The sequence below is a fragment of the Nomascus leucogenys genome, chromosome 18, assembly GCF_006542625.1.
Source record: "Nomascus leucogenys isolate Asia chromosome 18, Asia_NLE_v1, whole genome shotgun sequence".
Classification (NCBI taxonomy): Eukaryota; Metazoa; Chordata; class Mammalia; order Primates; family Hylobatidae; genus Nomascus; species Nomascus leucogenys.
In genome coordinates, this window is record NC_044398.1 from 80,706,696 (window position 1) to 80,721,144 (window position 14,449).

Below are 14,449 nucleotides of genomic sequence, written 5' to 3' on the forward strand. Positions count from 1 at the left end.
AACTTCTAAAACAAAACCTAGAAGAAGAATCAGTGTGGTGCTGGGTTAAGCAGATTCCTTAGATCTGGGGTCCCCAACCCCCAGGCTGTGGACTGGTACCAGTCTGTTAGGAACTGGACGGCACAGTAGGAGGTGAGTGGTGGGGGGGTGAGCATTACCTCCTGAGCTCCACCTCTTGTCAGATCAGTGGTGGTATCAGATTCTCACAGGAACAGGAACCTTCCCTTTGCAAGGGATCTAGGTTGCATGCTCCTTATGAGAATCTAACTAATACCTGATGATCTGAGATAGAACAGTTTCATTCCCAAACCATCCCCAATACCAACCCCGAGCTGTGGAAAAACTGTTGTCCACAAAACCAGTCCCTGGTGCCAAAAAGTTTGGTGACCCCTACTTTAGAGAACACCAAAAGCACAATCCATTAAAAAAAAAAAGTTGATAAATTGGACTTACATAAAAAATAAAAACAGGCTGGGTATGGTGGCTCATGCCTGTAATCCCAGCACTTTGGGAGGCCGAGGTGGGTGGATCACCTGAGGTCAGGAGTTCAAGACTGGCCTTGCCAACATGGTGAAACCCTATCTCTACAAAAACACAAAAATTAGCCAGGCGTGGTGGCAAGCGCCTGTAATCCCAGCTACTTGGGAGGCTGAGGCAGGAGAATTGCTTGAACGTGGGAAGTGGAGGCTGCAGTGAGCCAAGATCATGCCACTGCACTCCAGCCTGCATGACAGAGACTCCATCTCAATAAAAAACAAACAAACAAACAAAATGGACAAAAGATTTGAACACTTTACCAAAGGAAATATCATTACTCATTGGGCAAATAATTAAAGCCACAATAAGATACCACTAACCACATGTTGGTATGGCTAAATGTGTTGGCACAAATGTGGAGGAAGCGGAACTGCTGTTGGGACTATAAATGGTATAATCACTTCAGAAAACAATTCAGTAGTTTCTTAAAAAGTTAAACATTTACTTACCATATGCTCCAATCATTCTACCCCTAGCTATTTACCCCACAGAAATGAAAGCACGCATCTACACAAAGATTTGTGCATTGATGTCTGCAGCAGCACATACTCCTAGGGACTCAGGACTGGAGCCTGCAGACGTACATCGTTAGCACACCAGAGGAATAAAATGGAATAACCATCTAAGGTATGAGATCATTCTGGGAAAGCTAGGTGGAATGCTTAAGCCAAAGCCAAAAAAATACCTTGAAGGTTCACTCCTCCTATGATGAGGCTCCAGATGAAATAACAAGACCAGTGGGAAGAGAAGTAGAGTCTGAAGCAGTGGAGGGCAAGAATCCTTTTTTTTTTTTTTTTTTTTTTTTTTTTGAGATGGAGTCTCGCTCTGTCGCCCAGGCTGGAGTGCAATGGCATGATCTCGGCTCACTGCAAGCTCTGCCTCCTGGGTTCATGCCATTCTCCCGCCTCAGCCTCCCATGTAGCTGGATCTACAGGTGCCCACCACCATGCCCGGCTAATTTTGTTTTTGTATTTTTAGTAAAGACGGGGTTTCACTGTGTTAGCCAGGATGGTCTCGATCTCCTGACCTTGTGATGTGCCCGCCTTGGCTCCCAAAGAGCTGGGATTACAGGGGTGAGCCACTGCGCCTGGCCGTGGAGGCCAAGAATTCTAATCCTTATCACAAAGCTCCCATGATCTCTGGCAAGGCATGCACTATGACCAACGATCTGCTATTTTCCAGTACAGAGCTATTAACAATAATAAGCAATCTCCCAGGCCTGTGGTAAGGATCGGCAAATAAGAACTAAATAAAGAACTAGGCAATATTAAAGTATAGAAGTGCTACTAAAAAATGCTCTCAGACTCATTTCTCTCCCCTAGATTTCTTACTCTTTTCTTAATAATGTTCAGGCATAATGTGACCTGGCAATATGCTAACAGAAAAATTTAAGATTACCTTTTATTGCTGTGAAACACAAACAGTCTCTATGCCCTCAAAGGAAAATGACTGCTGCATAAATGAATGCATGCTGTTCCCTCTTAATAATCCCTCTTAATAAACTCCCATCTTCCCCTTTTCCTACAGGCAGAAATGGATTTTTACAACATAGGCCTGGGGTGGTGCTATAGCCTTCCAAAGAACCATTGGGTATTTTTGCTTCATGAAAAATGAAGCTATTTTGGTCCTTCCTTTTTAGGCTGGCTGCCAACCCAGGACCTGGAGACATGCAGGCTGCCATCTGCCTTGCCCCAGCTGTTCCTGACCTGCTATCCATCTCCAACCAGGGATACCTGGTATCTGCCAGGTTGGCTAAGCAAATAGTGAAAGATACTTGAGACCCATGTACAGCATGGACGAATGTGTTGGCAGTACACACCTTGCCATGCAACCTGAACTTCCTTTCTTACTGGGTGGCATGCCACTCTCCATAGCAACATTGAGAGCTGTATTCTGAGAAAAACTCACCTTCCACTGAGCTTTGCAACAGTCTTTTCTTATTGTATAACAATTCAGCATTCCCTACATGTTTGCTAAAAACCAAAAGGCTGCTTTAAAAGAATGCTATATTTTTTTTTTTTTTTGAGACAGGGGTCTCACTCTGTCACCTAGGCTGGAGTACAGTGGTGTGATCTCGGTTCACTGCAGCCTCGACCTCCCAAGCTCAGGTGATCTTCCCACCTCAGTCTCCCAGGTAGTTGGGACTACAGGTGTGCGCCACCACACCCGGCTAATTTTTTGTATCTTTTTATAGAGATAAGGTTTGTTATGTTGCCCAGGCTGGTATTAAACCCCTGTGCTCAAGCAATCCATCTGCCCCAAGTGCTGGGATTACAGGCATGAGCCGCTGTGCCTGGCCTAAAAAAAAATTTACATTCTTAATATAAAGAGTATATGTTATATATGTTAGAAATTTCTATGACTTATCCTTCAGGAATGACTGTTATGTTGCAGATCAAATTATCAGTTCTGATTATTGACACCCTGATAGTAGAAGGCGCAAGTTTAATTTCATGCATCCCTAAACTACCATGGTCCCAACATGATTCGAAGGCCCATGTAAGCCTTTAAAAATCCAATTTGCAAATATCCTCAGTGAAGATGAGGACACTAAGTGGAAAGAAGAAATTTTTATGGCTTGAGTTTGCATTTTAGCAATGTAGTAATCAAATACTAACACAAGAATGGTTAAAGCTTGTCATAACCATGAAAATAATGGTTTTTGCCAATGGCACAATTTTACCAGTAACATGCTGTCTTATCTCCTGAAAATGGAGACCTAGAACACGCCCCAAGGTTCACTTGTCTGCATTTGGGCAGTATACATTGGGCATGTGGACTTGGAGGTTATGGGGGGAAAGCTCAGAACTACAGACTAGGTGGCCCAGGAAAGATGCTCTCTACAAGATGAAAAAGGAAAAAGTTCCCATTGTATAAAACTCTACATACACTCACCATAACTGACTCCAGGCAGACAGATCCCCAAAGTGGATCTCTTGTAGAGGAACAGCTAAGCCTGGTCTCTTTGGAATTTCTTCTGCCTTAGTTTCCTATAAAGAAATTGTAATCCCATCTGGGATCCTTAACAATAAAACCTTGCACTGAGACAGCACTGCATTGTTTTTCTAACATTGCCCCACTGCTCACATCTGATCCTTGTAGTTTCTCTCTCAGGACAGGCAGTGGCTTATACGCAGTCTCTACGTTGCGTGTGCTCAGCCAATCTCTATGTTTTAGTCTCTGCATCAGGAAAATAAAGATGCAAATCTAATTCTTAGGAATGCTCTAAGTTTATAGTAAAGCAAAGGTAGGAACTCTTTTCTCTTCCAAATATTAACGACGGGGCATGTGGATAGGAAGTAGAAATTAATCCTTTGCCCAGAAAAAGAAAGTATTTTGCTCAACTGTTTTTAAAATTAACATGGGATATAAAAATTCTTTTAAACAAATATAAAAAATAAATGCAGTCTTTTTATGCCCACTGAACAGACATTTCCTGTCAGCAGCTGTTAGCTGAGCTGTTCTCTCACCTCTCTTTTCTGCGTCACAGAACCTTTGCTGCTACCGCTGGGAAAGAGCATGGCTTCTCATCTCACCAAGCACTGGGTGATGGTGATACCAAAATAAAGCGGAAATGTTCCTGCCTAGCCCCCTGCCAGCGCTGGTCTCCTGACAGGTAGCATCTCAGGGCCTGTCCAAATCTTCTCACTCCTCACCGCACCTTTTTTCTGGTGTTGTAGGGAAACTTGGGAGACTGGCTGTATCTAAATTTTCATTGTGAAGACAGAAAACCTATCAATTATATGCTTGCCTTACTTGGTAAGGTCTAAACTAAAAGTCTTCTTTGTAAGAAGAGAAAACGAAGACCCAGAGTACTTAAAACCCAAAAAACCTGAGGGAAGAAATAAAAATAAGTCTAAGCAAAAGAACCTATTTTTCAAACAAGATCTCACAGCAGGGTTCCTAACAATTTCTTGTCTTGAACCCTCCGGCAGTCTGATGAAGGCTTCTCAGAATTAGTTTCTTATAACAGAAACCAATTATATTGAAATATAATTATCAAGATATTAAGAAATCCTTGGGATATGGTAACATATGTGCTGCTTTATTAATGCATGAAATAACACTAGCCAGCGGTAGGTTTAATTATTAACATAATTTCTAAGCAGTGATGATATCTGTAACAAATGTAATGTGATATGAAAAAAATCAATGATTTTTATTGGCAAGAAAGACACAGATGCTGTTAATATTATAGTCATCTGCTGCCTACATTCATAAGTGAAAGAAATGCTAAATATTATTGAGGTTAGTGAAAATAAAAATATAATTTTATTCTTATTCAAGTTAACAGTCCTCTGAATTTTCTCTGTAGACTCCAATAAGGCAGCTGGAGGCACAGTTTCTCTGGCAGAAACAGAAGCAAAAGCAAATGGCCTGTGGCAGCATGGTCTGGCCTCTCTCCAGACCTATTCTTCCCCCAAGCCACGCCCTAGAGGGCCTGTAAGAAACCAGCTCCAGGGCTTCTCAGAAGACAGCTTGAAAATCACTCATAAAGAGGTTTACCATTTAGCCTGCTAGTAATATCTGTGCAAGAGCACACTTATGCCTATTTTCCCAACCTCCCAGCTTAAACTATACATATCGTGTAAAGTCCCTGGCTCAAATCCTTATTTCATTTTACTGTATTTATTTTTTATTATCTTATTTAAGTTTTCTTTATTTGTCACAGCCCAACAGTAGGCCTTGTTTTCTTATTTTGTTTATTTTACTTTGTTTTAACCTTGCTGCTATTTTAATCACTTTTACTCTTGGTTTTTGGTTTATTTTCCTTTTATATGGGTATTATCAGTTTTTTTTGTTTTTTTTTTTTTTTTTGCCAGTGAATATAGTTGCTGATATTGCCTTAATCATTTTTAGTTGACATTATTCTTTGGTTAGAGCTTCACCCTTTCCTTGGTGTTTTCATTTTTTATTTATAAACAGAAAGCAAAAATTGATCATAGGATTGCCAGCTCCCAGAGAATAGACCATGGCCCAAATAAAAGTACTTAGAAATTTGTTCTCCTGCCTGCTGTCTGAATAGCAGCCTTTCTATCTCTCCTTAAAAGATCCCTTTAATGTTGAAGTCCCTAAACATTTAAGCCTATGTACTTTCGGGGATTCAAAACTTCAAATCTTCTGCTGGGATGATAGGGTGATAATAAGCTGGCAGGTAGCAGCAGCACCCTGAGCTGCTGGAACTTGGAACTGTTTACTTGTGTGCCTGATGCAATGGCAGAAGCTCAATCAGCTCTTCACTGATCATTCAAGATTTCTAAACTTCTTTGGCTCTAGACTTTACATAATAATTGTGGAAATTTGATCATTAGAAGAGGAGAAGATGTGGCAGCTACACTCCTGCTAGCAGAGCCTGGTGTTCACAGGTTATGTCAGAGAAAGAGGTGAACCAATGCAAAAGTTCTCCTGTGGGCTTTGGCTTCACTGTTAAAGATGGTACTGCTTAAGGACTGAGAAATCCTAACCCCAGGCCTGCAAGCTGTGAGTTGTCTAAAATTAAGAAGTTCCTTTTTCATTTCCTCACCTTAGACCTGGAATTGTAAGTTTGCTCCGAGATGTCTAAAGTCATCCCATGAGGAGATGTTAGGCATCATAACGACTGAAGGCCTAACTGGTAGAAATATCACATAGTAGTAAGTCCTTGGTGTCTTCAGGATTAACATCCCTGATTTTGATTACTTGAGAGAAACCCCAAGAGTTTATAACTTGTAATTTTTAATTTTGCTAAGGCATAAGTATGTTCTGTATATTCTCTAAGGGTGGAAAGCAAGAGTGAGGCACTTAGCTAATGAGAGAACCCAGCCAATCTCCACTGTTTCGATGCAGCTTTGTAGAGTTCTACCTAGTCTCATATATATACAAGCACATGAAGTCATAAAAACATATCTGTCTTAAAAAAAAAAAAAAGCTGATAAAAAGAGAGTCAATTTTCTTGGTAATGGAAGGGAGGAGAAAGAACTAAGATAAATGATAAATCATAGCTAAAGAACTAGTTTTGATTAAAGCAACAAATGGGATGTCCAATTAAACAGTGGCTCAGATTTATGATGGACAAGAGTCTTTTATTTCATGTATATGGAAATAGGACATAGTGATCTTACGAAACTTTCAGTTATACCCTAGGCCACACAAAACTGAACATCATGTGAAGAGCTAATCAGAAGGTCTTAAAAACAGAATTTCAACTTTTCAGTAATACTTGGAGAATGTCTAACTTATTCAACATTAGATATCCAGCACCCAGGACAGGGCCTGTGCACATAATAGGTGCTCGGTAAATACTTGTTGAAATGCTGAGTCACTGAAATCAATTATATGCTACAGAAGTACTTATGAATTTGGAACATACTTCTCCCAACACTATGGCACTGTATCTCACAGGATGAAATTCTAAAAAACAGTTTATATTTAGAAATTGAAACTATGTTCTACATTTTGTTATAAATAAAAATCTGAGAACTGGCCAGATGCCAGCCCAAATACACCCTTCACCACAGACAAAAAATAACTACCAAAGCAGCCCTACAGTCCCAAAGAGCCACTAAAGGAAGGCAAGGCCAGCTCTCATCAAGCGGTTCGTTTATCTTTATCCTAATGAAGTACAAGAGGACACTCACAACTAAGATGACTTGCAACTAAGTTAGGACCTAAAATTTCAACTTAGGACATTGTTAAAGCCAATCTGAGATTTAAAATAAATGTTTTTTTAAGGTGTGGAACCTAGCCTACTTGAGGTTTACATTTAAATAGAAAATACCCAAAAAGTGGTAGCATCTACCCAATTCAGAAATTAAAAAAAAAGAAGCCTAATTATTATTTAGCAAAATCAAAGAAAAATGAATACATTTTCACTAAAATCCAGTAAGTTTTAAAAAATGCATCTAGAAAAAAACTACTCCCCAAAAAACCCCCCAAACAACAACAACAACGAAAAAATAAAAATGCATCTAGACAGAAATAACTAAAAATTCTCTTGATCAAAACAAGCAAGATCAAATGGGAAACTCGAATGCAATGCTTACTGGAAACATTTAAAATTTCAATCTGAGTCTATTTTTGGAATACAGGAACTGGAACAAATCACATATCAGATTTTTAAAACCGAAATCACAATAAAAATTTAGTTGTAAGGTACAATTCTGACAGATACTTGTTTGACCAGTTCTTTATTTAATGTGCATTAGGTTGTTTCAGTCTTTTGCTACCATAAATGATGTTGTACTGAACATACTTTTTGTACACACGGCTGAGTTTTGTGGGTAGTTCACAATGGAACTGTTAGCAGCTGTGAGAAAGAATGAAGTAAATGTGGTAATGTAGAAAAGGTTTCAAAACAGTGTTAACTGAAAATAGGTACATAAACAGTTCACATCGGGTATAATTCCACCTGTAAAAAAAAAAAAGGAGAGAAGAGATATACATACAGATTGAGTATCTCTAATCCAAAATCCACAATTTTTTGAGCACCAACACGATGTTCAAAGGAAATGCTCACTGAAGCATTGTGGATTTTCGAATTAGAGGTATTCAAACAGTAAGTATAATGCAAATATTCAAAAATCTAAAAAAGTCCAAAATCTGAAACACTTCTGGTTTCAAGCATCTTAGATAAGAGATACTCAACTCCTGTGTGTGTGTGTGTGTATAAATTTTCACCTATCAGATTGGCAAAAAAATGCAAACATGTGAAAATACCTAACTATTGGCCAAGCTGTAAAAATACATGTCTCTCATACCTTGCTAGTGGGAATGTAAAAACTTCAACAGAAAGCAATTTGTCAATAGCGATTAAAACTATAGATATATATACTCATGAAAATTAGGTGAAAAATTACATATGTACAAGATTATCAATTATAACATTGTATACAATACAAAAAATAGAACAACCTAGAGGTCCATAAAAAGGGAACTGGTTTAAATAATAAACTCACAGTATGGAATAAAATGCAGTTATAAAAAATCAGAAACTCTCTCTATACTCATATGAAAAGATCTTTAAAATGTAAACTTAGAAGGTGTCAAAATTATACATAACATAGACCAACTTTTATGTAAAGAAGGGGTGTGAAATCACAGAGTACATAGCCAAATCAAATGGAAAACTTACTTGTAAAGGTAATACTCTGCATGATCTATCTCTTCCCGAGAGGAAATGTTGTCTATAAGCTAAAAGACAGAAAAAGAAATCTTTGGTTGAATATAAATTATGTCATATATTTGGCCTAGGGCCTAGATCACACAATGACCTTAGAAAACACAGGACACCCATTTTATTGGAACGATGGTGATGCTTAGTGGAACAATGTTCACGTGATATGGCTCCATCCTTGAAACCCCTTTATGCCAATGCAAACAAAGAATATACAATGGCTTCTCTTTTTCTATGTGTAGAATAACCTCGATCAGAAAATGGATTGAAAGCCAAACATGAACCTTGCTCAGAACAAGGAGAGTGTTCCACTGATTATAACTAGTTATCTATTTTTTCCTTTATCTTTAAACCCTGATATTATTTTCATTATGTTCCAAACATGGGAACATATGGCTGAAAGAATGAAGACTCTGATAGCTAAAAAACTATTGCCCAGAATATAAACATCTAAATTTAGAGAACTCAGTCTTACAACCATTTTTCCTACTTTGATTTAAGCTCTGCTATGCAACAGTAAACTTATGATTCCTTTACCAACAAACTCTCCCTTCAAACCATAAAATCTCTGAGTATGCTCATTAACTATGGTCCAAATAAACAAATAAAAAGGATTATTCCAAACACAGATTCCATTCTAAAATAGAGACTCAGAGGCAAAAAAGAAAAAAACAAAAGCGTAGAAGACAATGCATGTTGTGAATATAATGAAAACCTCACAAAAGAAAGAGAGGAAAGTAAAAAGAGGGGGACTTTCTAAAAATGCCTAGCACTTCTGGACTTGACTTAGAAATCCATTAAGCGCATATAAAATGTGGTTCAAACACAGAACCTGAGCTTAAGAAACAGCTCTGATTGTTTGCTGTATGGCATAAACAGATGGCATAGCCCCTCTGGGACTTGGTTCCTCCATCTGCATAAATAGGATAATGGCACTGGCCTCGAAGAGTATAAGGCACCAATGAGAAAATGTACAAAAAAGCTGTAAACCTTGAAGTACTACCTAAATAAATACCAGGTATTATGGCATACAGAAGTTTTACCCATCATGTAAGGGATGAACAAATGGCCTTTCCATTCTCCTCCAATATGCCAATTATGAGTCTATTAAATTAAATGTAACTTATGACCAGTAAAATTGTTTCTCAACTAAAAGGCAGAAAGAAAGGACCAGGATTCAAAAGAAAGGTAATTTCTTTCCTCTCTCTCTTCCATATTCAACAATATTTTAAATTTTATGGTGCCATTAATTTCTGTAATAACTTTTCACAGCTAAAATCTCATTTTAGCATCCCATTATTCCCTGGGAGGAAGATGCAACCATACCCATGCTGAAAATGAGAAAACTGAGAGGGGTCTCATTGCCCAATGTCATAAAGTGAATTCATGATAAAGACAAGCCCAGATATATTTGAAGCAGGCAACAGAAGAGAACCTGGATATCTGGGTTTGAATCTCAGTTTTTCCACGCTTACAAGCTGTGTGAACTTGGGAAAGTTATTAAACCATGTCTTACATAGACTGCTTATTGCATAGGGAGCAGTGAGAATTAAAAAGATAATGTATGTTAAGGAACTAATACATTCAAAACTGGCACAGAAGGTGCTCAGTAATGGTTACTATTCCTGATTCCTAACCTAACATTATTCTTCCACCCATCACTCTGCTGCAGTTTAACTTTAGCATTAATATCCATTCTTTTACAGACTTTCTTGGCTACCAAAAACACTTCCAATACTAACGGGTAAATATCATTACTTTGAAGGATGTATCAACTTAAAAAAACTGATGGTATCATACAGCAGAATGTCATATCCTGAAAAAAATCAGATACATAAAACTGATTACTGATATCAGAATCTGGTAAATGTATTACCTTTTATTTCAGCCAAAGAAATTTGTTACTACACTATAAAATATCTATTAGTAACTATAAAAACATACCATACTCTCAAAAAATATTTCCTATGCAAACTATTTTTTATTTACACAGCCTCATCTACATGAAGGGCCTTTCTGGCTTTCTTCCTTGTTCTTGGAAAATATATATGTTAAAATTTTCTTACCCGTGATATTGTTAAAGAACTAACAGGCAACTTTCTCTCAAATGTTTTATCCATTAAAGATGCAAGATCAGCTGTGAAGACAAAAAAAGAAAAAAAACCTTGTTAAAGATACATATTTTTTTACAATTCTTGCCAGATGGCTGCCAACATGAAGTATTAAAAGAGATGCTCTTTCTTGCTTTTTAGAAATTATTTTTATATAAATTAAAGAGGAAAAAATATTCTTTAAAACATTTTAAAAATGATTTAATTGGGTTGAGAATTATTTTAAAAAAACTTCTTAGCATGTATTTAGCTTTTAAAAAATGGATCAATTTGAAAACCTAGGAGATGCTATTCTGGACATCAGCCTTCAGAAAGAATTTATGACTAAGTCCTCAAAAGCAATTGCAACAAAAACAAAAATTGACAAGTGGGACCCTAATTAAACTAAAGACTATCAACAGGGTAAACAGATAATCTACAGAATGGGAGAAAATATTCACAAACTATGCATCCGACAAAGGTCTAACACCCAAAATCCGTACGGAACTTAAACAATTCAACAAGCGAAAACCAAATACCCCCATTAAAAAATGGGCAAAAGTCATGAACAGATACTTCTCAAAAGACATACAAGCAACCAACCAACATAGGAAAAAATGCTCAGCATCACTAATCATCAGAGAAATGCAAATAAAAACCACAATGAGACACCATCTCACACCAGTCAGAATGGCTATTATTAAAAAGTCAAAAAATAACAGATGCTGGCAAGGGTGCAGAGATAAGGAAATGCTTATACACTTTTGGTAAGAATGTAAATTAATTCAGCCACTGTGGAAAGCAGTTTGGAGATCTCTCAAAGAACTTAAAACAGAGCTACCATTTGATTCGGCAATCCCATTATTAGGTACATACTGAAAATAAAATAAAATATTCTACCAAAAAGACATACGCACTCAAGGTTCACTGCAGCACTACTCACCATAGCAAAGACATGGAATCAACCTAACAATGGTGAATTGGATACAGAAAATATGGTACATATACACCATGAAATACTACACAGCCATAAAAAGAAATGAAACCATGTCCTTTGTAGCAACATGGATGCAGCTGGAGGCCTTATCCTAAGTAAATTAACGCAGGAACAGAAAACCAAATACCACATGTTCTCATTTACAAGTGGGTGGTAAGCACTGGGTATACACAGACATAAACATGGGAACAGTAGACACTGGGGACTCCTAGAGGCAGGAGAGAGGGAAGGGGGCAAGGGCTGACAAACTACCTATGCTTAGTACCTGGATGATGAAATCACTTATACCCCAAACCTCAGTGCCATGCAATATACCCATGTAACAAACCTGCACATGTACTCCCTGAATCTAAAATAAAAGTGGAAATAAAGAAGTCCAATATAATTAGCTCATGAAAGAAAAAAATAAAAGAAAAAAAAAGACCTGGGATGGGGAGGGGCGGGGAAAGGATCAATAAAATATTTCTGGAAGGAGACACAAGCAAGTGTATTTCCTGATAGGTTCCCAAAAAAAAAAAAAAAAAAAAAGAAATTAGATGACGGGAGATCCAGGGAAGAATACTCTTCATTGCTTACACATTTATTCCTTTTGTATTTTGAAATATATTAGCTATATATCAGGTTATAGGTGTACATTAGCTATTCAAAACATTTAAAAATTGAAATTTATCAAGTGACTTTTATACCTACCCTGAACAAATCAGAGCAGCACTCTGGTTATCCTTAATGATTTTTGGCCTGAATGATTTCTATTTTGGTTCCTTTCAGCAGAACATCCATAGGAATACTTGGTATTTCTGAGATCACACTTTTATCTCAGAGTCTGAAAATATCTGAAATCCTAGGCAGCATACTCTCCAAAATGTTTACTTCACATCTTGTCATTGCTTTTCAAATTTACAATATCCTCTTTCCCCTTCTCCTCACTCTCAGCTCATGATTTTGTGTCTCATTTCACTGAGAAAACAGAAGCAATCCAAAGAGAACTTTATCCTTCTAGCATCATGTCTACCAGGTTACTAGCATCTGTGCCCATATTCTGAGTCCTCTATTCTGTTATTTTTGTTAAACAAAAAAGCCCTCCCTTGCCCTCATATTTCCTACTGTTATGGCTCCTTTTCTCTGCTCCTCTTAACAGCAAGACAGCTAAAGAGTCATCTTAGATATAGCTGTTACTACCTCCCGAGCTCCCAGTCTTCAACACATTCCACTGACGCCAATAACCACTGCCACGTTGTTAAAATCCAGTGGTTAATTTTCTGTTCTCATCTTACTTGACTTCTATCATTTGATACAGTTGACCATTCTATCCTTCACAAAACATTCTCTTTTTTCTCTCCTTCTTGTGTTCATTTGCAGGATCTCCTCTTCTTGACTTCTGAACATTGGAGTGCCTCTAGGACTCAGCAGTAGACTGCAGACTTCTCTTCTCCATCTGTGCTCGGTCCCTAGGTGATCTCATTCTCTGCCACGGCTTTAACCATCACCTACAGATGGCTGGCTCCACATGTACATACCTACCCTGACGTCTCCCTTTAACTCCAGACTTGCATTTCCAATTACATAGGTGATATTTCCATTTGGGTGTCTAACAGGTATCTAAACATCACATGTTCTCTTATTTCCTCAACCTTCCGCTCTCAATCTGCTTTTCCTATCTCAGTAAATGACCACCACATTGGCTGGTTTACTGAGGCCAAAAATGTAGGCATCATCCTTGACTCCATTCTTTTCACACTCTATAACCAATTTGTCAGTAAATCCTATAGCCTCTAGATTTGAAAAATAACTATATATTTCTCATCATCACTACTGCTAAGCCACCAGTATCTCTCATCTCCTGACCTTGTTTTAACTACTGTCCCCACCCTTATTATCTAATCTCCACCCAGCAGTCTGAGTGAGCCTTTTAAAAGATAAATCAGCCAATCAGGATAAAAACCAACAAATGCTAATCTGTGTTGTTTTTTCTGTCTCTTACACTAAAAATAAAATAAATGTAATTACTAATACACACATTCTCAGTCCCTAAAAGAGTTCCACAAAAGGCACCTAGTAAATACCTAAAGAAATGAATCAAAGGAAGAAATGGAAGAAAGAGAAAAGCAATTGGGTTTCCAAGGTTTGTTTGCTCCCTGGTGGAAGAAATTGGTATCAAGTAATAAGGACACACCAGAAATGATCAAGTAATAAGTATTTGTTGAAAACCTATTGTTGTGCATTTAACCATTTTTCCCTCTCTTTTTTCCCTGAGGGATTGATCTCAATGACTCAGTACCTACTGGGGGAAAACAACTTTAGAACTTCAGAACTTGATACAATATAAAAGCGATTAGCTTTTCTTATGACTATCTTAAAGGGATTGAAGCCAAGTGATTAAAGCAAAATAAAAACCAAAAAGTCCTTAAACCCCCTTCACACTAAGGCAACTTAATAGCATTAAATCTACTTGCTTACAGATGTTAAATGTCTCTCTCATAATGGCAAATCTTTTGATCATTTCATAATGAAGGCTCTTGTGTTTAGATGAGAGGCATTATGAGAAATTACCTCCCTCTACCCGAAATTTACAATTTAACTTAAAATAGCAAGATCAGGATCTATGGCCTAATTAAAATGAAAAACCCATCATCTGTTTGTGGGTTTCACATCATGCACAATGTATAACCAAAC

At 37.6% G+C, this 14,449-nt stretch overlaps 1 protein-coding gene across 6 annotated transcripts in view; it reads right to left on the reverse strand.

The window, feature by feature from the left end:
• Window positions 1-14,449, reverse strand: part of MRPS27 (mitochondrial ribosomal protein S27) — a 106,623-nt gene that overhangs the window by 73,454 nt on the left and 18,720 nt on the right. For all 6 annotated transcript variants that reach the window (XM_030798081.1, XM_030798078.1, XM_030798077.1 and 3 more), the window contains 2 exons: window positions 10,756-10,826; window positions 8,648-8,706 (listed from right to left, as the gene is read on the reverse strand). In XM_030798081.1, the coding sequence (XP_030653941.1) occupies window positions 8,648-8,706; window positions 10,756-10,809 (113 nt within the window). In that variant the 5' untranslated portion in view covers window positions 10,810-10,826. The remainder of the gene's footprint in view (window positions 1-8,647; window positions 8,707-10,755; window positions 10,827-14,449) is intronic.